This window comes from Mesoplodon bidens (genome assembly GCF_964165515.1).
Source record: "Mesoplodon bidens genome assembly, contig: HAP1_SCAFFOLD_96, whole genome shotgun sequence".
Lineage (NCBI taxonomy): Eukaryota > Metazoa > Chordata > Mammalia > Artiodactyla > Ziphiidae > Mesoplodon > Mesoplodon bidens.
The window spans coordinates 1824470-1849316 of NW_027671845.1; the positions used below are offsets into that span (position 1 = coordinate 1824470).

General features: G+C 48.4%; 1 protein-coding gene and 1 long non-coding RNA gene across 3 annotated transcripts; both read left to right on the plus strand.

Annotated features, from left to right (window-relative positions):
- The first annotated feature begins 2656 nt into the window (after positions 1 to 2656).
- LOC308610919 lies at positions 2657 to 5060 on the plus strand. Its single transcript, XR_014014698.1, has 3 exons — positions 2657 to 2874; positions 3996 to 4035; positions 4738 to 5060. It is a non-coding gene; the product is annotated as an uncharacterized lncRNA (long non-coding RNA).
- Positions 5061 to 14082: 9022 nt separating this feature from the next.
- Positions 14083 to 24006, plus strand: LOC308610900 (BCL-6 corepressor-like). 2 transcript variants are annotated; one of them, XR_014014696.1, is made up of 5 exons: positions 14083 to 14651; positions 15835 to 16021; positions 21680 to 21925; positions 22363 to 22589; positions 23171 to 23223. XR_014014696.1 is itself a non-coding variant. In XM_081259890.1 (5 exons), the coding sequence occupies exons 1-4, from the start codon at positions 14172 to 14174 to the stop codon at positions 23329 to 23331; spliced, it is 1074 nt and encodes a 357-aa protein (XP_081116016.1). In that variant the 5' UTR covers positions 14083 to 14171; the 3' UTR covers positions 23332 to 23352; positions 23683 to 24006. The 2 variants fall into 2 exon arrangements, 1 of the variants encoding a protein (XP_081116016.1); XM_081259890.1 differs by lacking the exon at positions 22363 to 22589 and adding an exon at positions 23683 to 24006 and having other exon boundaries at positions 23171 to 23352.
- The last annotated feature ends 841 nt before the right edge of the window (positions 24007 to 24847 follow it).

Sequence of the window (24847 nt, forward strand, 5' to 3'; positions counted from 1 at the left end):
TGCCCATTGTGTCTTCCAAACAGCCCTTATTTAGATTGAACTCAAAAATGTGCCCCAAGGAAAGAGACTCTAATGAGTGGATAGGTATCTTGTACTGTTTAATCCAGGATCCATGCTGATCTTCAAAAGAAACTCAAGTTTTCCCTCACCCAGCCCTTTCATTGCATCCGTTGAAAGAAAGTCTACTTTGCCTCAAAGATGTGGAATTGTCCCCCAAGGGAAGGAATGAAGCGAATCCCAGACTAGGTTTCTGCCTTAATGAACCGGATGAAATGCGTTGTGAAGTTGACTTCCCTGTTGTTGGAACTCTTTCAGCAAATCCATGACATGGAAAAAGAAATGAGGAAGCTCAGGGTGGAGCTGAAAAGGAGCAGTACCGAGCAGAGCCTGATCTCTATGACGCTGTGGGAAAAGAGCAAGGTATGGCAGGGACAGGTCGGCCTGGGAACCACTCTGGGGCAAGCACACCACCTGCATCATCTCTGTTCATCCTCACAATGACCCCATGCGGTCTATACTGGTATTCACCCCACTTTACAGTTGGGAAAACTGAGGCTCACAGAGGTGAAGGAAGTTATCCAAGTTCACTTGCATAAAGTAGTTGTGGCAGAGCTTGAATCCAGGTCTGCCTGACTCCAAAGCTCCTGTGTGTAACCACAACCCTAGACTGCCTTCAGATATTAATTGTGAAATTATCTAAGAAAGAATTGATCCATTAAATCAAGTTTGCCAATGATGTTGTTCCAACTTAAATTCTCATATTGATTTTTTTTGTCTTTTTGTTCCATCATTGAGAATGTTTTTAAAAATCTCAACATGTTTGTCATTTGTGTGTTTCTTCTTTTAATATGAACGATTTTTGCTTTATATATTTTGAGGCTGTGTTACTAGGTGCATATAAATTTAGAATCCTAATACTTCCTGTAGAGCAAAACTTTAGATCATCATGAAATGTCCCTTTTCATCTCTAGTAGTGTTTCTCCCTTCACGTCTCCTTTGTCATTTAGCTTCATCACTGGCTTTCTGTTGGTTAGAGTTTTCATACCATATCTTTTTCATATGTTCTCTGTCAATTTTTGTCTTAAGGTTTAGACATATGCCTTCAAATAGCGTATCATTTTTACAAAATCCAGTTTGACAATCTTTGACTTTTAGTCCATTTATATTATGTAATTACTCGTGTACTGGGGTTTAAATCTACCTTCTTGCTCAATACCAGTTGTACCATCTGTGCTATATTCCTTTTTCTCTCCTTTCTTGCCTCCTTCTGAGTGGATGGTTTTCTCTTATTCCACTTTCGCCCTCTATTAGCTTGGAAATATTTCACTTTTTTACTATTCTTTTAGTAATAGTAAGACAATAGCATTCATCCTTGACTCACCAAAATCACACATTAATTAAGTTTTTCACTCTTCTACTATTCTCTTAGTAGTCATCCTGAAGACTATAATATGCATTCTTTTTTTTTTTTTTTTTTTGCGGTACGTGGGCCTCTCACTGTTGTGGCCTCTCCCGTTGTGGAGCACAGGCTCCGGACGCACAGGCTCAGTGGCCATAGCCCACGGGCCCAGCCGTTCCGCGGCATGTGGGATCCTCCCGGACCGGAACACGAACCCATGTCCCCTGCATCGGCAGGCGGACTCTCAACTACTGCGCCACCAGGGAAGCCCTATCCTGTGGTTTTTAAGTATCCCTGCACACTCTGCCTGTCTCTAGAGTATTAAGTCCAGTTGCGCTGTTTTTACCTCTTTGTTTATTGAGATTATTATTTACTTGCATTAAAATGTACCAATTTCAAAGGTACAGTTTGATTAATTTTGGTAATTGTATACCAGGTGTAACCACCACCACGACCCAGATATAGAAAAGTTACTTACCCTTTAAAAGTTTTCCATCCCAATTTGCCCCAATTCAGTTTTGAGACACTTTATTGAGTTTTACTGCTTTCTCTAACATCGACTCTCCGGGTGATTTAGGAAAGTCACTTTACCTCTCTGGATGTGTTTTTGCTTTTATAACATGAAAAATGCCAGAACAGATGTGTTACCAAGGGCCCTTGCAATACTTTCAGAAAATGAGGGGGTAGGGTAAGGGCGGGGATCTCAGCCTTGCGTCCTCATTCTTCACACAGCACACGCATGTGGCAGATCCTAGTGGGAAAAGCCTGTGGTCGCACCAGAGAGAATTAGGTTTCCATCTCCTCTCTTGCTAGTGTGTATGTAACCTTTTGTAAGCATCAGCTTTCTCATCTCCAATATCAGGCTTATTAACAAGGTCTATTTGTTTACTGTTGTGAGGATGAATTGAGATGCACCGGCAGCCTTAAATGTTAGTTGGTATTTGTATTATGGCATAATAGAAAGGCACTGCATTCAACCATCTCAGTTACTACACGTTTATGCAGGCTGATTCTCACAGCCAAAACAGACGCACAAAGTACACCCACCCATTGACATACCTGGGGAAGCCCGAAGCCTCCCTTGCCTGCCTTCCTTACGGGGCTCAGAGAACAGCTGCGCATGCGTGCGCGTGCTTCCAAAGCGCCTCGCTAGGGGGCGGAATGGGAAACAGGAAGTTCTAACGCCTGTCGTACAAGCGCGACGTAAAGCGGGTCTGCTTTATGGCACCCTGCTTCCGCCGTAAAGCGCCATTGGCAATCCCGCGTGAGTGGGTTGACGAGACGACTGCCAGGTGAAAAACGCGGTTCTTGGAGGTTGGCTGACTTGACGTCTTCCCCATGGGCAAACGCGGGAGCCGGAGCCGGAGCCGGAGCCGGAGCCGGAGCCGGAGCCAGAGCCAGCTGCTCAACTCCCTAACTAAAAAGCAGAAGCATCATCTAAGGGATTTCGGCGAGGAGCATCCCTTCTATGACAGGTATGGAGAGGCAAGGCTGGGACCGGCGCTGCCGGCGTCCTTTCCCGGTGGGAGCCCGCGTGTCCCCGCGTTTGGTCCGCCGGTGCCCCGGGGGTAGTGACAGGGCAGCTCCCGCCGCGTGCCACGCTGCCCCGGCGCCGGCCTAGCTCGCCCGGGGATCCTGGCGGCTTCCCGCCTGAGGTGGGGTTCTTCGCCGGTCTTCCTACCCTTTGTTGAGCCTGTAGTTTTATGCTAGACGGCACGCCTCCTGTGTGGCGACTGGGCAGAGGTTTTATAAGCTTGTGTTCGTTTTCTATGTTTTTAAAGAATTGCTTGGGGGCTTCCCTGGTGGCGCAGTGGTTAAGAATCCGCCTGCCAAGGGAGGGGACAGGGGTTCGAGCCCTGGTCCGGGAAGATCCCACATGCCGCGGTGCAAGTAAGCCCGTGCGCCACAACTATTGAGCCTGCACTCTAGAGCCCGCGAGCCACAACTACTGAGCCAGGTTGGTGCAACTACTGATGCCCGCGAGCCTAGAGCCCCTGCTCCGCAACAAGAGAAGCCACCTGTCGCCGCAACTAGAGAAAGCCCGGGCGCAGCAACGAAGACCCATAGCAGGCCAAAATAAATAAATTAAAGAAGTTAAAAAAAATAAAAAAAGAATTGCTTGGGACCCTCGACATCACCTATCTATTCAATGACCATGAGGAAACTAATGTTTGGGTAGTTGTGGGTTCCTCTCTAAGTGTCCAGACTCTCAGTTATGATCTTAGTGCTCATCCCACCCCTTTGGGCTGCTTTATCAACAGTTAGAGGGATAGTCTACTTAAGAAATTTGCTAGAAAAGGTGAACCCCGAGGGCTTTTATTTGCCAAAATTTCCCATCTTTTGGATGAGAGCCTGTTACTGTGTGACTGTAGTATTTGTCATGTGGTCTTGTTAGACTTTTTCATTCGTCTCTTATTATCTATTTGGCGTATCCTTCCAAAACCTGTCCAAATGCATATGGAGTTTTTACTTGACAATAGATATAATGTATTTATAACGGTATAGTCTGCCATGTTCATTTAAAGTTGTATCATTAGACTTTTCCTAATTGCTACCTACTAGTAGTTAAAGTTTAACATTGCCTGTTTCTTCTCAGGGTTTCCAGAAAGGAAACAAAACCACAGACTTGTCAACTGGTAATGCTTTATACCTTCTTTATGATAGTAGATTCTGGACTGTTACTTTTAAGATTATATATGGTACTAAAGTTTGGCTACATTTCCACTCTCTTTGATTTTAGATGTAAGCTATATTTTAGTAATATTGCTTAGTTTTAAGTGCAGATGTCTGTTAAAATGCCATTGTGATAACTAATGTAGTATAGAGTATGGAACTGTCCTGAGAGATTAGCCTGTTAGAACCTGTTAAGGAGGCTTACCAGAGGGCTCTTGGTGAATCCTAAGAGGGAATGTCATGTTTGCTTAACATAAAATAGAGTGCAAAATCATCAAAGGTCTTATTTCATTACCACAGACTCAGAAATAAAGTACTTTTTTGTTGTAAGTTTTCCTGTTGCTCCTTTAAAGGTGCCAAATGTCTGACACATAGGTTAGATCGCCTTATAACCTAAAGCTCCATGTGTTTAGTTTGCTGTCTTCCCATGTGGAACATGAGCAGTTCAAAGAAGAGGAAGCGCTTCTAGAATCATAGCTAGATTAGCTGTTTGAAACAAATTTGGTGCTCGGTCTGGTTGAATAGATAGGATTGCATATTTGCAGAAAAGCTAGTTTTTATTTAGAAAAGTCTGAACTTGGTTCCACTGTGGGCCTGATGATAGTCGTGGGGTAGCAACAAGACCAGTATAATTTTTGTTTTTAAAATCCCCATTTTCCTTTTAGTCAGAGAGTTTATAGATACTTCAAGTTCTGAAAGTGAAGCATAGAGTGAACCAGAACAAGTTTCTGGTTACAACAGACTACTTGCCACATTAAAGGATGTCTCCAAGGAAGATGAGGAGGAGGAAGAGGAGGAAGACAGTGTTCTAGATGAGACAGAAATGAATCTTGAAGATGGCGATAGTGACGTCATTGTGGAGGAAGAGCTGGCAGTGGAGTCCACTGACATGCAGAAGAGTGAGTGTCTGTGATGTGGGTTTATCATCTTTGCAGGGACCACAGACAGATTGCCCCAGGGGCAGGGTGCCTTGTACCACAGAGCTGGGTCAAAGCACATGGATTCAAAGCAGAGATTCTTAGCATTGTTGGGCTCTGTGATATCTTCAAGAATCTGATGAAAACACAGGACCCTGTGGCCATAAAAATGCAGAAATGACATTTTTGCTTACGATTTCCAGGATTTCATCAATCCTACTTCAAATTCCCCTGATTGGGAGGAAAGGGAACATAATTCTGTTTTTGTAATGGTCTCAATTTATGAAAGAGATTATTGTTCCTGCCTTAGAGGAACCAAGTTTAATGGAAGCTAGACATAAAATATACAAAACTTTTCAAGCATCAAATCTGAATGGAACCGATAAATATAAGGTGTTAAAGAGATGCAAAGTGGTCACATGCTGCCAGGGTAAACGAGGGGAGGCTTCAGAGAAGAGCTGGGACTGAAAGCTGAAAGGGACTCTGTCTCACTCAGACATCTAGGTGACTATTTTTTTAAAAATTATCATTAATTTATTTATTTCTGGCTGCATTGTGTCTTTGTTGCAGTGCGCCGGCTTCTCACTGTGGTGGCTTCTCTTGTTGTGGAGCATGGGCTCTAGGCACGTGGGCTTCGCTAGTTGTGGCACACGGGCTCAGTAGTTGTGGCTCACGGGCTCTAGAGCACAGGCTCTGTAGTTGTGGCGCACGGGCTTAGTTGCTCGGCGACATGTGGGATCTCCCCAGACTAGGGCTTGAAACCACGTCCCCTGCATTAGCAGGCGAATTCTTAACCACTGTGCCACCAGGGAAGTCCCCATAGGTGACTTTTTAATTTAACTTTAAAATCAACTTTATTGAAGTATGAATTACATTCAACATGGTGTACCCATTTTAAGCGTGTAATTTGATAAGTTTTGACAAATGTGTATATCTATATTGTCATCGCCAAAGTCAAGATACAGAACACTTCCAATACCTGCAACAAGTTCCTTCTTATCCTTTTACAGTCAGTTTCCCAGGCCTGGCATCAGGCAACCACTGACATGCTTTCTTTCACTATGTATTAGTGTTTCCTTTTCTAGAAATTCATATGAATGGAAGCATACAATAAGTACCCTTTTGCACGTGGCTTCTTTGGCTCCTCATGTTGTGACTCATCCGTGTAGCTCATATTAGTAATTCATTTCTTTTTATTACTGGAATAATAGTCCATTGTCTGAATATATCTGGGTAACTTTTTATATTCTATTATCTTAATGCCTACTTGCCTTACTGTATTTTTTTCTATACTTTAAGGTGTCACACACCATTCTTAGTATTTTCATTCATCACTTGGACTCGGATAAAAAAATCGTTGCCTCAGACTTAGGGATTGTTTTAATTTTGTTGGTTTTCCAGTTTTCTTTCATGTTTTAGGTTTTTAAAAATGAAAAGTTTGGCTTTTTAAATTATAAAAGTAATATATATTTACTGTAAAAATTTAAGAGGGTAATACAGTTAACGTATATCTCCTCCACCGTGGGATGAACACCTTTAACATTTTATAGAACCTTCCAGACTACTTTTTTATGGATATATGAGTGAATATATATTTGTGTGTATGTGCATAATGGCCTCATACATTTCTGTAAGTTACTTTTTTCTTTAATAATATAACGTGTGTAACTGTGGGTTACTGCCGCTAGAACCCTGGTGTCCAAACTCCCAGGCCAAATCTCCTTCTACTACATTACACTACCATGGGGAAGCTTAAAAAAGGGAAAGTATGAAGGGTGATTTTTCCATAAATTAAATCAACTTGAAAAGGTGCATTTGGAGAGTCAGAGAGTACTGATATTGTTAGAAAGAAGAAAGGTTTAAAAGCTGGTTAAATCTCATTCAAAAAAAATCCATATGTACCACATTGTAAAAAAGAGAAGGAAGACGGCGTTCATGATTACTGGGCTGGCAGGGTAGGGGACAGTTGCATGCTGGGGGTGGCTCTCGTACTGGCTCTTCCACTCTTCACACTTGTGCTCGGCCAGGGCCAGGGACCGCTGAGGGAGATCAGAGGAGAGGGTGGTGCCTTGGGGGTTCCAGGGAGTTGTGCAGCTGGCTCCCTTGCCACCCAGACTGCCCCAGGGTTCCCAGCCCCAAGGATTATGGAGCATCCCCACACCTGTTTGCTCTGCAGTTGCTGTTGTGCACGCATTTTCTCCTCCAGCACTTTCTGCAGTGTCTCCTTGGCCTTCTGCTCATAGCTGTTTTCCTGGTCTTCCATCCGTAATAGCAACTTATTCATTCCCCAAGAAGTGTATTTCTGTAAATTTGAGGCAATTCAACAAATACACATTGACCTACTGTGTGCTAAAGCCTGAGCAGGGATACAGAAATGAAAAGAAATTGGTCCTTGCCCACAGGGCAGAGATGTCCGTAATCTGGTGGACCTTCTTCCAGGCTGGAGGCAGGCAGGGAGAGTCCCTCAGGTGATGTGAGAGGTGAGTGGGGATAAGAAACTGCCCTGGGCATGCTGGGCCTCCTCCCCTAGGCCTTCCACAGGCATTTGAACTCCGACATTTCCAAAGGGAAATCATCTTTCTAAACCTGCTCCTATCTCAGTGGCCAGCATCACCCCCCACCCAGTCTCCCAAACCCTAAACCAGGGAATCATCCTTGATTTCTCTCTCACCTTCTTCAAGGACTCAGTTCATCATCAAGCTGTGTCAAGTCAGCGTCTTTAACGGCTCCTTCGTTACCTGTATCCTCTATCCCTACCGCCACCTCCTTAGTTCAGACCCTAGTGACACTATTATATGGTTTATATAGAGACTATGTGTTATCTTCATGCCTTGCCTCCCTCTAAACCCTTTTCAGTCCTGCAGCTAGAGGGTTCGTTCTAAAACTTAAATCTGATCCCATCACAACCTGCTTAAATCTCTCAGTGGTTCTCAGTGTTCTAAGAATCAGGTCCAAACTCCTTGGCATGGTTCCTACTTACAAGCCCAGACTTTCATCTCATGCTGCCTCCACGCAAGCTGAACTGCTTGTAGGTCCCCTAAGCACTGTGCTTTTCAGCCTCTGCCTTTGCCCATAAAGCTTCTTCTGCTTAGAGTATCGTGACCCACGCTTCTCACCTGGTTAACTTCTACCCATGTTCAAGATTCAGCCCTAGAATCATAAATTCTGATAAACTTAGCCAACCATACCTACCCCCCGACTCTTTATGGATTAGGCAGTTTTACTGGTGTTACATAGTATCTATATTTCTGATCTATTGACTCATCTGTCTCCTTTAAGAGATTGTAAACTCCTTTGAGGCAGGGAGCATTTTTATTTTTGTATTTTTTGTATTTTATTTATTTATTTATTTATTTATTTATTTATTTTTATTAGTTTCTGCTTTATAACAAAGTGAATCAGTTACACATATACATCTGTTCCCACATCCCTTCCTCATGCATCTCCCTCCCTCCCACCCTCCCCATCCCACCCCTCCAGGCGGTCACAAAGCACCGAGCTGATCTCCCTGTGCTCTGCGGCTGCTTCCCACTATCTATCTACCTTACATTTGGTAGTGTATATATGTCCATGCCTCTCTTTCGCTTTGTCACAGCTTACCCTTCCCCCTCCCCATATCCTCAAGTCCATTCTCAAGTAGGTTTGTGTCTTTATTCCCGTTTTACCCCTAGGTTCTTCATGACATTTTTTAAAAATTCCATATATATGTGTTAGCATACGGTATTTGTCTTTCTCTTTCTGACTTACTTCACACTGTATGACAGACTCTAGGTCTATCCACCTCATTACAAATAGCTCAGTTTCGTTTCTTTTTATGGCTGAGTAATATTCTGTTGTATATATGTGCCACATCTTCTTTATCCATTCATCCGATGATAGACACTTAGGTTATTTCCATCTGCGGGCTATTGTGAATAGAGCTGCAATGAACATTTTGGTACATGTCTCTTTTTGAATTATGGTTTTCTCAGGGTATATGCCTAGTAGTGGGATTGCTGGGTCATATGGTAGTTCTATTTTTAGTTTTTTAAGGAACCTCCATACTGTTCTCCATAGTGGCTGTACCAATTCACATTCCCACCAGCAGTGCAAGAGTGTTCCCTTTTCTCCACACCCTCTCCAGCATTTATTGTTTCTAGATTTCTTGATGATGGCCACTCTGACTGGTGTGAGATGATATCTCATTGTAGTTTTGATTTGCATTTCTCTAATGATTAATGATGTTGAGCATTCTTTCATGTGTTTGTTGGCAGTCTGTATATCTTCTTTGGAGAAATGCCTATTTAAGTCTTCTGCCCATTTTTGGATTGGGTTGTTTGTTTTTTTGCTATTGAGCTGCATGAGCTGTTTATAAATTTTGGAGATTAATCCTTTGTCAGTTGCTTCATTTGCAAATATTTTCTCCCATTCTGAGGGTTGTCTTTTGGTCTTGTTTATGGTTTCCTTTGCTGTGCAAAAGCTTTGAAGTTTCATTCGGTCCCATTTGTTTATCTTTGTTTTTATTTCCATTTCTCTAGGAGGTGGGTCCAAAAGGATCTTGCTGTGATTTATGTCATAGAGTGTTCTGCCTATGTTTTCCTCTAAGAGTTTGATAGTTTCTGGCCTTATATTTAGGTCTTTAATCCATTTTGAGCTTATTTTTGTGTATTGTATTAGGGAATGATCTAGTCTCATACTTCTACATGTCCCTGTCCAGTTTTCCCAGCACCACTTATTGAAGAGGCTTTCCTTTCTCCACTGTACATTCCTGCCTCCTTTATCAAAGATAAGTTGAGCATATGTGTGTGGGTTTATCTCTGGGCTTTCTATCCTGTTCCATTGATCTATCTTTCTGTTTTTGTGCCAGTACCACACTGTCTTGATTACTGTAGCTTTGTAGTATAGTCTGAAGAGGGAGCATTTTTAAAAAAATAAAATTATTTTTGTAGGCTTGGGGATCTGAACAATATTCAGTAAAGTCAAGTTTTAAAAATTAATACATTTGTATTTTTAGAATTTCTCCTGGCTTCAAGGTCAAAAAGAAAAAGACACAAGAGCAGCTTTGCAAATTCACTGGGGGTCTTGCCTTTCCAGTGCTTTTCATCTTTATGCCCTGTGATTTTTGGGAAAGCAGGAGCCTCTTACTGTCGCTTCTGGGTTACCCAACTGGGTAAGAGATAGTCTAGATAATGCAGATTTAGAGTTCAATATCAAATCATTTCCATTTAGCTTTGGAGTCATCTGAAAATTTGGATTTAAATGTTGAGTGGGTCTTATGTTCTTGGAATTGTCATTAGAAACCAGATACAGGAGTTACTGGTTGAGATCATACATGGTTATGTCCAGGTTATTGGACTTAACCATGCTGGTCACTGACCAGCTTTATCCCCCTTTGAAAACGAGTAGACTGGCATTCTGGATTATATGTCAGTGTCTTACGAGCTTGGTTGGCATTACTGAAAAAATAAAAGTTGTGGATCCGCAAACCCATAGACTCTATAGGCTATGTTCCCCTGCAGAATTCTAACTACATGGCCACCTTATCTTCCTAACATCAAGTGGGAGCAGTCTGGCCGGTCCATCTCGTTCTCTTGATCTTGAGTCCTCTGCAAAAGACATCCCCCTTTTCTGCACCAGCACATACGTCACAGCCCTGAAGAAAGTGTAGACATCTGAGATACGTTAACAGTGGGGGAGGGCTGATATCCCGTGAACAGACACATAGATGCCTGTTAGACCTGGAAATTGAAAACCAGAGAGGCGGGGCCACACTGGTTTTGGCCCAGGCCACCAGCCACTGGTGTTCCCAGCAAAATGTTCCCAATGTGGGAGTTTGAGGAAGCAGGGAAAGGCAGGTGGTGTGAGTTTATTAGGACTTGAGGCCCTCAGCCTCGCACTGAGGCCAGCTGAACCCCCAGAGCGTGCTTCCTGCCCTCCTATGGGCTGCTACTCCTAAAGGTACTTGGTTTCAACAGTTATTTGTGCATCAGGTTAAAGACTGAAGGGAGAGGGAACTGCAAGCCTAAATTCTTCATATCATATGCCACCTCCCTTTCTCTTCTTATTATATAAGCAATTCATGTGAAAAACAAATAAGGCAAGCCAAACAAAACAAAATTACCTGAAATCTTGCTATCCAAAAGTTGCCATTAGTATTTTGGTGTATACTTGTTCCAGATTTTTCTTTATTTTTAACCCTTCATTAAGGCCATTGTAGTCTTGACAGATGATGCTGGCACAAGCACTTGAGATGAGACTCCTCTTTTTAAAATACTGTATTTGCATTTGGCTGAATTTGTCTCAGGCCCTGCCTTGCCTGGTCCCCAGCGTGGTGTTTTCTGCTGCAGTCTCTGTAAATTGGAGTTGGGGCGATGGGGCGGTCAGGCAGGGCTGTGTGTATCTGTGTCTGTATGAGGGAGGGCGGGCACACTTTCCAGTGTTTCTGGGCAACAATCAGGCACTCACTGCAGTTTCCTATCCCTCAGGCCTGGGCTGTGGAGACAGGGGAAGTACCAGGAAGGGGTGGACGACCCCGACCCAGCTAAATGGAAGGCCCAGCTCCGCTGTGCGCTCAACAAGAGCAGGGAATTCAACCTGATGTACGACGGCACCAAGGAGGTGCCCATGAACCCAGTGAAGATATATCAAGTGTGTGACATCCCCCAGCCCCAGGGCTCTATCATTAACCCAGGTGAGGCCCCAGCTGCTGGGGAGAAGGTGGACAGTGTGCCAGGTTCCGGGCTGGACCCTTAAAGCGATAGTCGACTTGAAAGTCGCCTCGCTTACAAAGTTGAAGACTGGTAAATAAAGCAAGAAATGCTGTCCCTAGAAAGAACCCAGAGAACAAAAGATATAAACTCAGCACAGTCTTCCTGCCCACCCAGTGGAACAGTAAAGCATTAGAAAGAAGAGGGGGTATTGAGTTCTATAAAAAATAACTTCTCTTGGGACTCAACACTGAGAACAGAGGCCAGGTAGTTTAGAAGAAGGAGGGCTTAAAACTTAGAAGGTCTGAGTTATAAACCTCGGTCTTTCTATTTCACTACTTGTGGGACATTGAATCAAGTCATTCAACATTTTGAGCCTCAGCTTCTTCCACTATAAAATCTGGGTTCTCATCTTTCCTGCGTATTTCAAAGGCTGTTCTAAGAATCAATTGCCATGACATTATGAAGGCTATTAAGTTCTCTTTATAAATGATGGGTAAGTGATCATTTAATTTGTATGGTATTTTTCCTAGGAGAATACCACCTGATCCCTATATTTACTCAATGTTGAGCCAGTTCCGACTAAGAGCCAGATAATTTAGACTTGACCTCCAGTGAATCTAGTGAGGCTCTGCCATGAGGGAAGGGTCTGTCTTCACAGTAAGCTTATAGAGGAGAGAAGCTGTGCTCCTTGGGTCCTTAGAAGGGATGCGAATGTGTAGAAAGGGGTTTAGAGTAGGAATTAAAAGGTTTCTAGGAGAAGGGAGTAGGGTCTGCAGGTCCTGGATAGGGGAGGGGATGAGAGCTTGCACTGGGGCTCCGTAGGAGGAGCTGGGAGTGGGCTGCAGGGATGACAGTGCAACGTGAGCGCCTCACTTTTGACCTTTGTGTGTGTGTGTGTGTGTTTCTCGGGTAGGATCCACTGGATCTGCTCCTTGGGATGAGAAAGATAATGGTGTGGATGAAGAAGATGAGGAAGGTGAGCTGGACCAGTCACAGCACCACGTTCCCATCCAGGACACCTTCCCCTTCCTGAACATCAATGGTGAGTGGGGTGGGGGGTGGGACCGAGGCATGGAGAGGATGTAAGGGGCTTTGATTTTGCAACCGTTGACACCATATCCACCATTGCACTGGGAGCAGCGACCAGGCCCTGGGGCCAGGCTGCCAGTCTGTTAGCAAGTAGGAGTCATAGGCAAAGGCACTCCGTAGGCATAGTTATCCCAGTGGGGTGGCTTCTAGGCAGAGAGAGCATCTTCTGAATCTTACGTGATAATTCAGAGAAATTAAAAAATTAAACTCGTTCTCCATCCCGCATACAAATACACAAGCTGTTACAAATTTTGCTGATTTCCTTCAGGCCAAGTGCAGGGAGCATTTTCGTGAATTGTAGGCAAACTCTTCTGCTATTTCCCTCGGTACAAATTTTCTGTCACTGCCTTAACAGCCTCTGCTAAGGCCGTATCATGGGAAACTTGTGGCTCTACAGCTCTTAATACTAGGCTCTGATACAATTTCTCTACTAGAGACTTTTATCTTTTTAAAATTTATTTATTTATTTATTTATTTATTGTGGTACGCGGGCCTCTCACTGTTGTGGCCTCTCCCATTGCGGAGCACAGGCTCCAGACGCGCAGGCTCGGCGGCCGTGGCTCACGGGCCCAGCCGCTCCGCGGCATGTGGGATCTTCCCGGACCGGGGCACGAACCCGTGTCCCCTGCATCGGCAGGCGGACTCTCAACCACTGCGCCACCAGGGAAGCCCTATCTTTTTTTAAAATTGACTTTTTGAATTCAGCTTCCCAGGAAAGATGCGTTTAGAGGTTGGAGGGTCCCTGTGAGACAGAGCAGGTACTGCACCTCCCATTGCACGTTCTGAGGACGCTCAACCACAAGGTGAACTGCTCTTCCACAGCATCTTCCCTTGAACTTTTCACTGACATGCTCCTAGTCTTATGACTTGCATTCAGTTGAGTAGCTTTTCACTACTTTTCTAAGTTCCATCTGGCTGCTAGGGTCAAAGGAGATACTTTTGCCACCTAGAAAATTTAGTATATGAAGAGGATTCCTGTAGATTTTGCAGTCCCCTTCCCTAGGTGATGCCCCTTCTTTTGAGAATCAGGAAATGACTCTTATCTGTCTACTTGCCCTCCTTCACTTACCCTGTCGTTTATAACCTTGCAACCAAGTGATGAGTAAAGACAACGATCATAGAGCTCTCTCAGGTTAATACTGCCACAGCTACATTCCCACTTGGTGCAATTTTAAGATTTGGACGTTTGGAAATGTGAGATCCTTTCCCAAATCTTTGGCTCACTCATTCTGTTATTCTCACCCCTTAAAAGGATGCAACCCATTTCCAGGATCATGATTTCCCTTTTTTTTTTTTTTTTTCCATGTTTTTTTAAAGCTAATATTGTGTGTCCTTACGTTATGGGCCACCTTGGATCCTTTATGGAAACATGTGAACATATATTAAAAAATAAAAAAGTAAAATATGGCCCTACAGCCACACCGGGATTTCATTGCCCTGAGAGAGGAGTTGGGGTGCATCAGTGACTTCCACGAAGCCTATACTTTCAAACAGGCTCCGGGCCAGCCAGTTTCCGGCTTAAGCAAGGAGAATGTTCCAGCGGTAACCAACAAGGAGAACCTGGTGACGCCGGTCTCGACTGCATTCCTGGAGCCGACCCTGGGGAGCGACGGCTCTGCGGTCACGTTCGGGAAAACCCAAGAGGATCCCAAACGATTTTGCGTGGGCAGTGCCCCACCGAGTGTGGACGTCACCCCCACCTACACCAAAGACGGAGCTGACGAGGCAGGATCAACCGATGGCAAAGTTCTGAAACCGAAGCCATCTAAGCTGGCAAAGAGAATCGCAAACTCCGCTGGTTACGTGGGTGACCGGTTCAAGTGTGTCGCTACCGGACTGTACGCAGACTCCCGTCAGCTCAGTCGGGAGGAGCGGGCATTGCAGGTGAGCCCCCAGCACCCGAATTTCAGGAGCCTGACCAGTTGTCAGGTTTTTTTAATGTGTGAAGAGGAGGGGGCCGGGGGTATGATAGGGCAGGACACTGGGCTGATTTGGTTAATGAAGCTTAGGATAATTTAAATGTTTGAAATGTGTCCAGTAAGGGGACGTAAGTGGATACTTGAAGTTATTCTGTAGATTTTAAGCGAACTCCACTCGAATGCTGATAACGGAAGTTTTAATTATTGCGAAGGATGTCTAAAAGACTGCATGACATTTACCTATCAATCGCTTTGATTTCTCTGCCGTTACTGTACGTTAACAAATATACCTAAAAGCGCTGCTTAGAATGCCTTACGTGATACTTGGTGGAGGTGTGTAGCGGCCGCATGTCTGTGAGATTCGTGCAATTTTTTTTTCCACCCAAAAAACAAACAAACAAACAAAACAAAAACACAAACCTTGCTTAATGGGATAGAGTATGTATTTAACTTGCTAGTGAATGATAGATGTTGTATAGGAATTTCCTTAAGATATTTTACTTTTAATTAAAAGACAAATAAAGCCAAATTGTTTTGCAATGTTAAGAAAAAAATTGGTTTATGCTTATAAAAATGGCTGAAGTTATCTAAATGATCCATTGAGTGCCCATTTTAATTACATAGATGGAAGGATTACAAGAGGACAGTATTTTATGTCTACCCGCTGCTTACTGTGAGGTCAATTCTTCAAATTTTTATTACTAGAATCTTCCATAAACCTTTTGAGTTAAATTTCATTTCCAAATATACAAAGGGAAGTTTGTGGGCCATGGTCGTCTTTATTCACTGTGCATTTGTTTTCTTTTCTGTTGTGTTTTTGTTTCGCTTTCTTTGCGTTGTGTTTTTGTTTTGTTTTATTTACCTTCGAAAGAGAATGTCTGTCTGTATGCCACAGTGTATGTATGGCTATATATACACACCACATATATCTCTACATACGTATGGCTTTACGAATAAAGAGTGTGTGACTAGTTACACATAGACACTCTTACGTTTTATCGTTCAATTTTAAAATATCTCAGTTGTATCATAAATTGTGGTTGGTTTTGGGCAAACTTTTCTTTGAAGATACTTTCCTTTAAGGTAAGGGCAGTGAAATAGCTTTGGTGGTAAGGTGTGTCTTTTTTCCATCTCCGTTCTCTTTGTAGCGTGCAGTGATGCGCTTCTCAGAGTTGGAGATGAAAGAGCGAGAAGGTGGCCACCCCACGACCAAAGACTCCGAGGTGCGCAAATTCAGCCCCGCTGACTGGGAAAGGCTGAAAGGAAGTCAGGACAAAAAGCCAAAGTCGGTCACCCCGGAGGAGGCCATTGCCGACCAGAACGACACTGAGAGATGTAAGTGAACCCAGGCGGCTCGCGTGTGGTACCACGTCGGTGGGAACGGGGCGGTTCCGCTCCCAGTGCCGAGGGAGGTGAGAGGAAGCAGTACGCTTCCGACGGCCCAGCGTCTGGGTGCTGGCTGTTCGGAGAACGGGCTGCTTCTGGCCACCCTTCCCAGCTGTGGATTGCAAGGCTGGTTGTCCTTTTGAGCGTTGCGGCATCCAGGAGTGAAGCACCTATGAAATGCTGTTTCCTGGCACGCGTCTCCTTTTTCCGGAGCAATGCTAGTCCTGTAGTTAGTAATAGTCTGATACAGTAGAGCAGAGGAATGGCAGTACAGGACCTCCGGCGTAGCAGGTATGTGTTCTGTTGTGTAGCAGGTACGGACACGGGTTTTTGGTAGCAGTGGGATGACACTTGCAGCCAGAGCCAGACCCTCCAGAGTGACAGTCTCCTGTGGGAGGGGGTGGAGAGTACTCGGACTCTCCCTCCAGAGGCAGAGGTTTCGTTCACGTGCGATGAGGGCTGATGAAGGCCCCAGAGAGATGAGCATCATTGTGTTCTGTGGAGGCTCGTTTGCAGTCATGAGGAGCTGACACCACGCTCCCAGGCCGTGGGATCAGCGAGGCCATTCTTCCCACCAGACGGCTGTGTTCTGTTCTGGAGGCCGAACTGGAGAGAAAGCTCGTGTTGGCCTCGAGTCACACTCTGCGGTCCCCTCGGCTGCTCCCCCACTGGGGTTGACTTCGGGCTTTGCCCTCGAGACTTCCTGGGCTAATGAGATGCGTTGGCAGCAAGTGGAGGTCTTTCTCCCGCTTTCTTCAGTGTGCGTGCTTGTGGCCTGTGGCCTGCAGCCTGCTCCGGACCCCAGAAACCTCACCGGTGATGGTGAGTGAGGGCACCTAGGTGAACGTCGAGGACAGGGTGGGCGTGCAATCCTCCTGAGACGGGACAGTCGGGGGTGGTGGGCACGTTTGGGAGGCCCAGGCCCTTGGACCCAGTCGTAGGGTCGGCGTTGGCCCGCACGCTTAGGTCGTGGGTGCCTGATGCAGTTCGGGAAAATTGTGGTCAGCAGCAGCGTGTGCTTCTCTCTGCTGCTTGGAGCACTGCCCTCCCCCAGCTCATCTTTGGGGTCAGACAAAGGCCTGTGGCCAGGGTTCTGGGTAAGCCACACCGGGACCGGTGTGTCCCACGTGGCTCCCGTAGAAGGGGATTTCTGGGGCTAGTCAGTGGCGGCCTTACCCGAGGGATGGGGCTCTTGATGTGCCTGGAGTAGACGATTCCGAGCTCCTCCCCCTCGGGATTGGAATGAAAAACGGAGGGTCCAGGCCACCCTGGAGTGAAGCAGCAAGAAGGCCTCCCTCCTTGCCTGTGCTCACAGCTGACACGCAGCCCTTACCCTCCTGAGTGGCCTCATAACTCAGCTCCTAGGGAAGTTTCTCAGAGAGATGTGGTAAAAGTGGGCAAGGCCAAGTTCACGGGGATGCACTTTTCTGAGGAGGGAATCTGCCTGTTGCGGGTGGATGGTGAGGGAGGCTGGAGGAAGGGAGCGGGCAGTTAACCGGCCTCGAGTCTTCTCGCCCTTTTCTCCAGCAACGTGGCCAAACCCAGGGTGGCCGCTGCCCTTCATGTCTCAGTGGCCTCACCCACCCTTCTTCCCAGAGACGTTAGTGTGCGTCCTTCCCAGTCTTTCCTGCTGACCGTGGAGACGAGAACTCGGTGTGGCTGATGGGGAGCAGGGCCTGAGCCCCAGATGATTCCGAAAGCCCCCTCCCCCCACCGCCTGCCTCCAATCTCAGACCGACCGACGGGTCTCTTCCTGGAGCACCCGGGACGTGGCCCAGTGAGCCATGAATCGCCACCATGGGAGGGCAGGAGAAGGGTTGGGGAAGGTGAGGGGCTCCGTTTGAAAGGTTGGGGCAATGGAGGTGGGTTCCCCACCCACCCTCTGTCTTGTAGAGACGTGGGGTTTGTAAATAGCTGGTCAGGAAAGGTCACCTGAAGGGGCCACTGTTCTTACTGCAGCCTCCACGTCCAAGGCCCAGCAGGTGTTCATTCCATTCAGCTGGATATGAACGGGCCTTCTTGTTCTTGGGCCATCACGTCTTCAGCTGATATGGGCTCAGGTCCTTCTCATGGGTGTCGGTGTGGCCGAGAGCCGAGCTGTGAGCACATGGGAGCTGGGGCGGGGATTTGGGGCGGGCATGGGTCCCAGAGAGGGTCCAGGACGCCTTCAAGATGCCTTCCCCCTTCTGAGGCAGCCCCTACCCATGGAGGGCCCAGGAGCTTCTAAGGTGGTGGGTGCTGTTTGCACGGCCCTGGTTGTCCTGGCGCGGGTGCATCTTGTTGCTAGGGGTTGTTTAAAAAAAGGAATTAACTTGAAAACACAGTGGCCGAGATACTCATTTATTCTTTATGATCACATGGGTGGCTGAGTGAAATTTTTATTTTGGAAGTTCACCAAATGAGTTTGGAGGTTCCTCAGACTTGGAAGTTCATCACTAGGAACCCTCAGTGGCATTTGAAGATGGGGCGGGGCAAGGAGGCATTGGTCCCTTCCTTCTCAAACTTGGAGTAACCATCTCCCTTGCGAACCACTTGGCTGGGACAGGCCTAGGTCCTGCTCAGTGGCAGTGCCTGGCCAGGAGCTGGAGGAAGGCTCAGTCAAGGGGCTTCATGAAACTTCTTTGCTCAGGGAACTTCTCTTCCAGCTGAGCACCTGCACGTTTGTAAACTACTTTGGAACAGAGATCCCCTGCACTCCTTGTGTAGCGGGTGTAACTTTGAACAAGGTTAGCCCTGACTGGAGGTGCTATTACAGTTAAGCTACAGAGAAGGGGATTTTAATCCTGGGGAGCCTTGCAGCGACTCAGAACCCTCTCACCTTGTTTAGGCCTCACTGGGCATGGCTCAACAGTGGTGAGGGTGCTTTGTTGCCACAGTGACTTGTAAATGTTGCTGTGGTGATGCTTCTGTGAGGTGATGCTATGGTACAACCATAATGAATTTGGGATATATGTGCTGTGAGTCATAAGACCATGCTGCAGGGACCACGTTCACATCTTGCTTAGACTGGGTGACCAAGGGCACATGGCTTCCCACTTTTAGAAGGGCCAAAAGTAGCAATGATGGCAAAGCCTGATGGTTAGGATCCCCGTGCATCTATTTATCTCCCCATCTCTTTTGCCCTTAAGGGTCATCCTCGTGTGGGTCGTGGTTAGAACAGTCTTTGAGAAGCTCCAAGTGACACGGAGCCTCTACCCCATAGCTGGTGGCCATGGGCATCTTGGGCAGTCGGGGTGGGTGTCCTTCAGGGTTATTACTGGCCTGGGTAAGGTCACACTAGCGTAAGGTCTTGGGGGGCCTTAGCTGAGGGGAATTGAGATCTTTGCCCTAAAAGGCTCTGGGGTTGGGGGAAGGGTGGATGGACCTAGTTTGGAAAAAGAAACTTTCAACTTGGACATGGGGGTTCTTAAGGTAGCCCTTCCATCCCTCCATGGATCCCCTCCCACGGAGCTTTTAGGGAAGGCTGATTGGACCAGAGAAGTCCAATGGTGTAACCAGCAGGGCTCACCTCTTAAAATTTCCTACATTTCAGGCCTGAGATTCAGGCTGGTCTGAAAGTCTTGGCATCTTTTGGTTAAAGGGATTTTTCCAGCCTTTCTCTGTGCTGAGCCCGGCCCGTGATTATGAAGCCCACCCTGGAGGGAGGCTAGCAGTAACATTCCCACTTTTTTTTTTTTTTTTGCGGTATGCGGGCCTCTCACTGTTGTGGCCTCTCCCGTTGCGGAGCACAGGCTCCGGACGCGCAGGCCCAGCGGCCATGGCTCACGGGCCCAGCCGCTCCGCAGCATGTGGGATCTTCCCAGACCGGGGCACGAACCCGTGTCCCCTGCATCGGCAGGCGGACTCTCAACCACTGCGCCACCAAGGAAACCCAACATTCCCACTTTACAAGTGAAGGGGGCCGAGTTGTAAAGCGGCGCCATTCCTGCCCGAGTGTTTAAGAGGGTCACAGAGCAGCCAGAGTGAGAGTTGCAGCACGCCGTCTTCACCGGGCCTGCGGTAGCCTGGGCTGCATCACCCGTAAGCACAGGCCAGGAGTTTGGGGTTTCTCCTGCTGCCATGGCAGGAGACCCTCGCGGTTGGGGTGATTCCACCATTCCGGCAAGACTAGATGGGGATCTCTCCCACCTTGGGATACCCTTGGAGAAAAGCTAAGTGTGTTCCACCCTTGAGAACACAGGTCAGGCTAGCCCAGGCCAGGGTGAGGTTTATCCCCACAACTGGCTGCCATTAAATGCTGGGAATGCTCCCAAGAGAGGCTGATCAGGGGACCAGCCTGCTGAGCAGAAGTGGGAGTGATACTTGAAGTGGTCTAGGGAGAGGAGGAGGAATGCGAGCAGCATGTGAGGGGTGTGTCCATGATTTCATCTAGAAAAACGGGCTGTGGGAGCTTAGCTCAGGTGTTAACGAAATACCAAACTCATACACCCACCCCCACCCCCGGCCGGTGATGGACACAGGGTCATCTTCGGGGAACTCTTTAACAGCACAGTGATCATTATGGAATTATTTGTGTGTTAGAAACAATGTGACTAGCAAAGCAGTTGAACTGTTTCTTTGGCTAGAGCAAAAGTGAGGAGTGATGTTAGGCTGGGGTGATTGGAGGAAAAGCCCTAAGTGGATGCTAGATTGAGCAGAGGGGCAGGAGCAACACAGGCGGAGCTGAGGTGTGAGTACTTCAGCCCTGCCCGCCGCACCCCCCCACCCCACCCCCACGAAGGGGGTTGGAGTCTTGTCTTTGAAATGTCCTTAGATGCTTGTTGCCTGGGAAGGAAGGCGTGGAGACGTGCCAGGTGGGTGACTGGTGTCACTGAGGGCCTTCTTCGTAGACAGGAACTAGGAGCAGCCCCTCGATGGCAGTGAAATGCTTTCCCCCCACGGGTGTGGAAAGAGGACAGACGGACTTGTAGCAATCTGGTTGAGTTCTTTGAAATTGCCCTTGACCCTTGTGTGTGCACCAGGAAGCCTTTCCTTTCCCTTTGCCAGGCTCCTCTTGCCTTGGTCTCCCCAGCTTCCCAGCCTCCCACCATTCTTTCCCTACCCTTTTTCTTCACCCTCGCCCCTGCTGACCCAAGTGAACATTGGTGCTATGTCTGTGTAGATGGCAGTTGGGGGCTATTTGGTCTCTTGATGACATCAGCCTTTTTTGTTGACTAGCAGCTGTTTCCATAGTCATTTGTAGCTCTGCCCTGATTGGTTGGATCTTACTGTGAGGTCACTCACCCCCCGTTGTAGCTCTGCCCTGATTGGTTGGATCTTACTGTGAGGTCACTCACCCCCCCTTTAAAAGTAAGCCACCTTGGAGAGTTAAGCAGTTAGGGAGTGATCTCACATGCCTATAGACGGATGGTGTAGATGCCTCACCTTGACCCTTGAAGGATGGATTGTGAGTGGGCTACGCGCCTCATTTTCTGCTTTCTTTGCTGGTTGTGTTCAGCTGTCCTTCCTTTGGGACGTCTTTCTGAGGGTTTTGTGCTTCTGGCGTGTGAGGCCCCTGGTCTCCAAAGGGGGGTGGTCTGTTGGTAGCAGATTGCCTTGGGCGTGGGGGTCCTGCCTGCTCCTGGTGACCTTTGTTCCCTCCTTTCCGGGTTGTCTCCCCTCCCCTAGGGGAGTGTTATGATGGAAGCAAACCTGACCGCTTTGAAGCCCCAGAAGACAGTGATCTTCCTGAGGATATGGACACGGAGCCCCCCAGAGAGTCCCCCGCCGACCAGGCGGCCCCGGACGCGTCACGCAGCCCCACCCTCCGGCTGAACAGAAAGCGCAAGGTCTCTGGCAATAGGAACCACACTGAGACCACTGTGCTCCCGGAGGACTCTCTGCTGAAAGCCAAGCGGAGACGGGTCTCCAAAGGTGAGCTCGGTTTGGCTTCGGGCCCGCAGGGCACCCTACGGAAGTCCTGGAGCGGAGCAGTGGAAAGTTCCAGTCCCACCCTGGATCCCTGGGGGGAGCCACTCACACCTCCCCACCCCCCACCCCCCCAAAGCCAGGTGGCGGGGCTGGAGCCCAAAGGTGGCCAAAGGCAAATAGACCCCCTCCCGAGACTTGGTGACAAGTTCCAGCCAACACAGTGACCACACCCCTCCCCTCCCCCACCCCTGTTAGTGATGTGTAAGACAGTTTGTTCCCCGCACCACCACCCCCGGCCCGGGGGGCTTCTTCATTAATTTGTAGTTATTTCTCCATTAGCTGACTGGCCTGAGAGGGAAATGACAAACAGTTCCTCTCACCACTTAGAAGAGCCACATTATAGTGAGCTGACCAACCTGAGGTGTGCATTGAATTAACAGGGCTCCATCCCAGAAAGCAGCGCCGCTTGCTGCACCTTAGAGAACGGCGGGAGCAGAGAGCAAACCTGGCCGGCAGGGCAGGAAGGAAGTGATCCAGGCGGTTCAGCCTGCGGTCACCCCCCAGGGCAATAGCATCTCCGAAGAGAAACCTGGCAGGAAAAGGGCAGAGGCCAAAAGCAACAGCAGCTGGTTGGAGGAGTCCCTTAAACGCAGTGACAATGAACAAGGTACGCACGGGGCGGGGGGCGCTCCTGGAGGGTGGATCACCCGCCCTCTGTGGGAAACGGCCCTGGAGGGGACCTGAGCGCCATCCAAGTTGACAAGAGTAGCGTGTGGCGAGCGGGGAGTTTTCTTCCTGAGGTCCTTTCAGCCTGCACACTTCCTTATGGAATGGACAGTGAGGCGGGAGCTCGACTTCCTGGGCTGCTCCTCATCACCCAGCCCACGGCTGGGCAGGAAGGGAAGTCTTGGGTGACCCCGGGCGCTTGTCAGTGCCCTCATTCCAGCCTCAGGCTGTCCCCAGTTGCCCTGTCCCGAGCACCCAGGCCCCCCACGGGTGGGGACGGGAGCGCACGAAGGGCTGGCTTCTGCCCTCTCTTGCGGCCCTTTGAAGCGACTTGCCATTTGGCGTTTCGTGGGTTAGCCTATTTGCCGGTTGAATGTGGGATGATTAACATATTAGCGCTTTGAAAACATAATTGGTATATCTTTAAAAACTGAAGCTGCTCCAACGATCAGTGCTAACAATGGGCTTTTCTTTCCTCACCGGCTACAACTGTGTAACGCCCGCTGCTTCTCCCCCTGACAGATGTGCTGTGCATGGACGAAGAAATGGATCGGCAGCCTTCGCCCCTGCCGCAGCAATACACCGACAACAGCGAGAAACCATCCGGGAAGCGACCGTGCAAAACCAAGCATTTGATCCCTCAGGAGCCCAGGCGGGGCTTGCCGCTGCCAGGGGACTCCTAGGTGGACAATGCGGATGGCAAGGTACCTCTTGCCCCTGGCTCTCCCCCGCCCCCTGGGCCCGTGCAGGCACATCCCGCCTGCCTGCTTCTCTGCTTCTGGGGACAAAGCTTTCCTTTTCCTGAACCCCTCCCCCCAAAACGTCCCTGCCCCTTCCTAGGGGACGTGTCTCCTGGGTGGTGGTGAAGTTTCCAGCTAGTAAAAATGCAACCCCTTCCTCGCGCCCCGCCTCCCCCAGACTGAGAGGAGGAAAAGTGCTTTCCTCCACTCAGGTTTGTAACTCAGGGAGGAGGCGAACCAGGCGGGTGGAGGAAGGACAGCCTGAAATGTGTGCGCTGCCTGGTTTCGTGATAGGTGACCGTCCGGAGATTTTGAAAGCGGCCTGAGCCCAGTTTCGGCTATGATCTTTCGCCGGCCAAGCAGGACCAGAAGCCCTTGGACTGTTTGCAGCAATTGTTACCAGCTTCCCAGGCCTCGCAGCTGACATGGTCAAGCTCCCCTCCAGAGACCACCCAGTCCCGCCCGATGCCACCGGAAGCGCGGAGACTTATTGTCAATAAGAACGCGGGCGAGACCCTCCTACAGCAGGCCTCCCGGCTTGGCTACGAGGTGAGCATCCTTGTGGGTGCCCCGGATCAGGATCCACCGGCTGCTGCTCCTTGGGTGGGGGACACACTGGCTGGGGATGGGGGGCGGGTCTCAGAGCCCAGCCCCCTCCACGTGGCGGGCTGGGCTGGGTGTTCCAGCAGGGTGTTTGCGTTGGCTCCCGCTCACACTGCGGGCTCTTTGGTGGCTTGTTCAGTCGTGGTGTGAAAAGAAAGGCAGGCCTCTCTGATGTTCTGTTCCCGTTCAGGCAGGCAGGCTGCTTCGGCCAGTCTGGCTCACTTATCTCTGATATAAAATCTGACCTAACCCAGGGCTTGGCGACCAGGGGAATTTTAATGAGCCCTTTTGGATTCTGAATAGCAAGAAGGAGAGTAGGAGAGTAGTTATTAGCTCTACTAACTTGTGCTGTTTGGGGCAGAGTGATGCCCCTGTGGGGTAGCGGGTGGGAAGTGTCTGTGCAGAGTAGGGGTGGGAGTGGGGCAGACCTGAGCAGTCTCTTTCTGAGAGGGCATGGGAGCCGAGGGCTGATGGGCGGGGAGCAGGGGTTGAGCCTTGCACAAAACTCCCTGTCCACACTGCTGTATCCCAACCCAGCACGGCTGATGACAGTGATGGCCTCTTGCTAGAGCAACATAGAATGATAGCTGATATCTGCCTAAGCCCGTGTGATCTGTAGTAACTCCTTTCACCCTTTTAACATGTTCACTTGGGAGTAACGCGTACTAGCCCACTCTCGGATGAGGAAACTGAGCCTCAGAGGGGTTAGCTGATACCCGTACAGGTAGCAATCCAGCAGTGCTCCACAGCCCACCACGCTCCTCAGCAAGACTGGCTCACACTGGAATTGCCCTTTTGACAGTTCAAAACCTCTGTGAGACAGATGACTCTCCATGCCCTGTGCAGTTCCCCCACC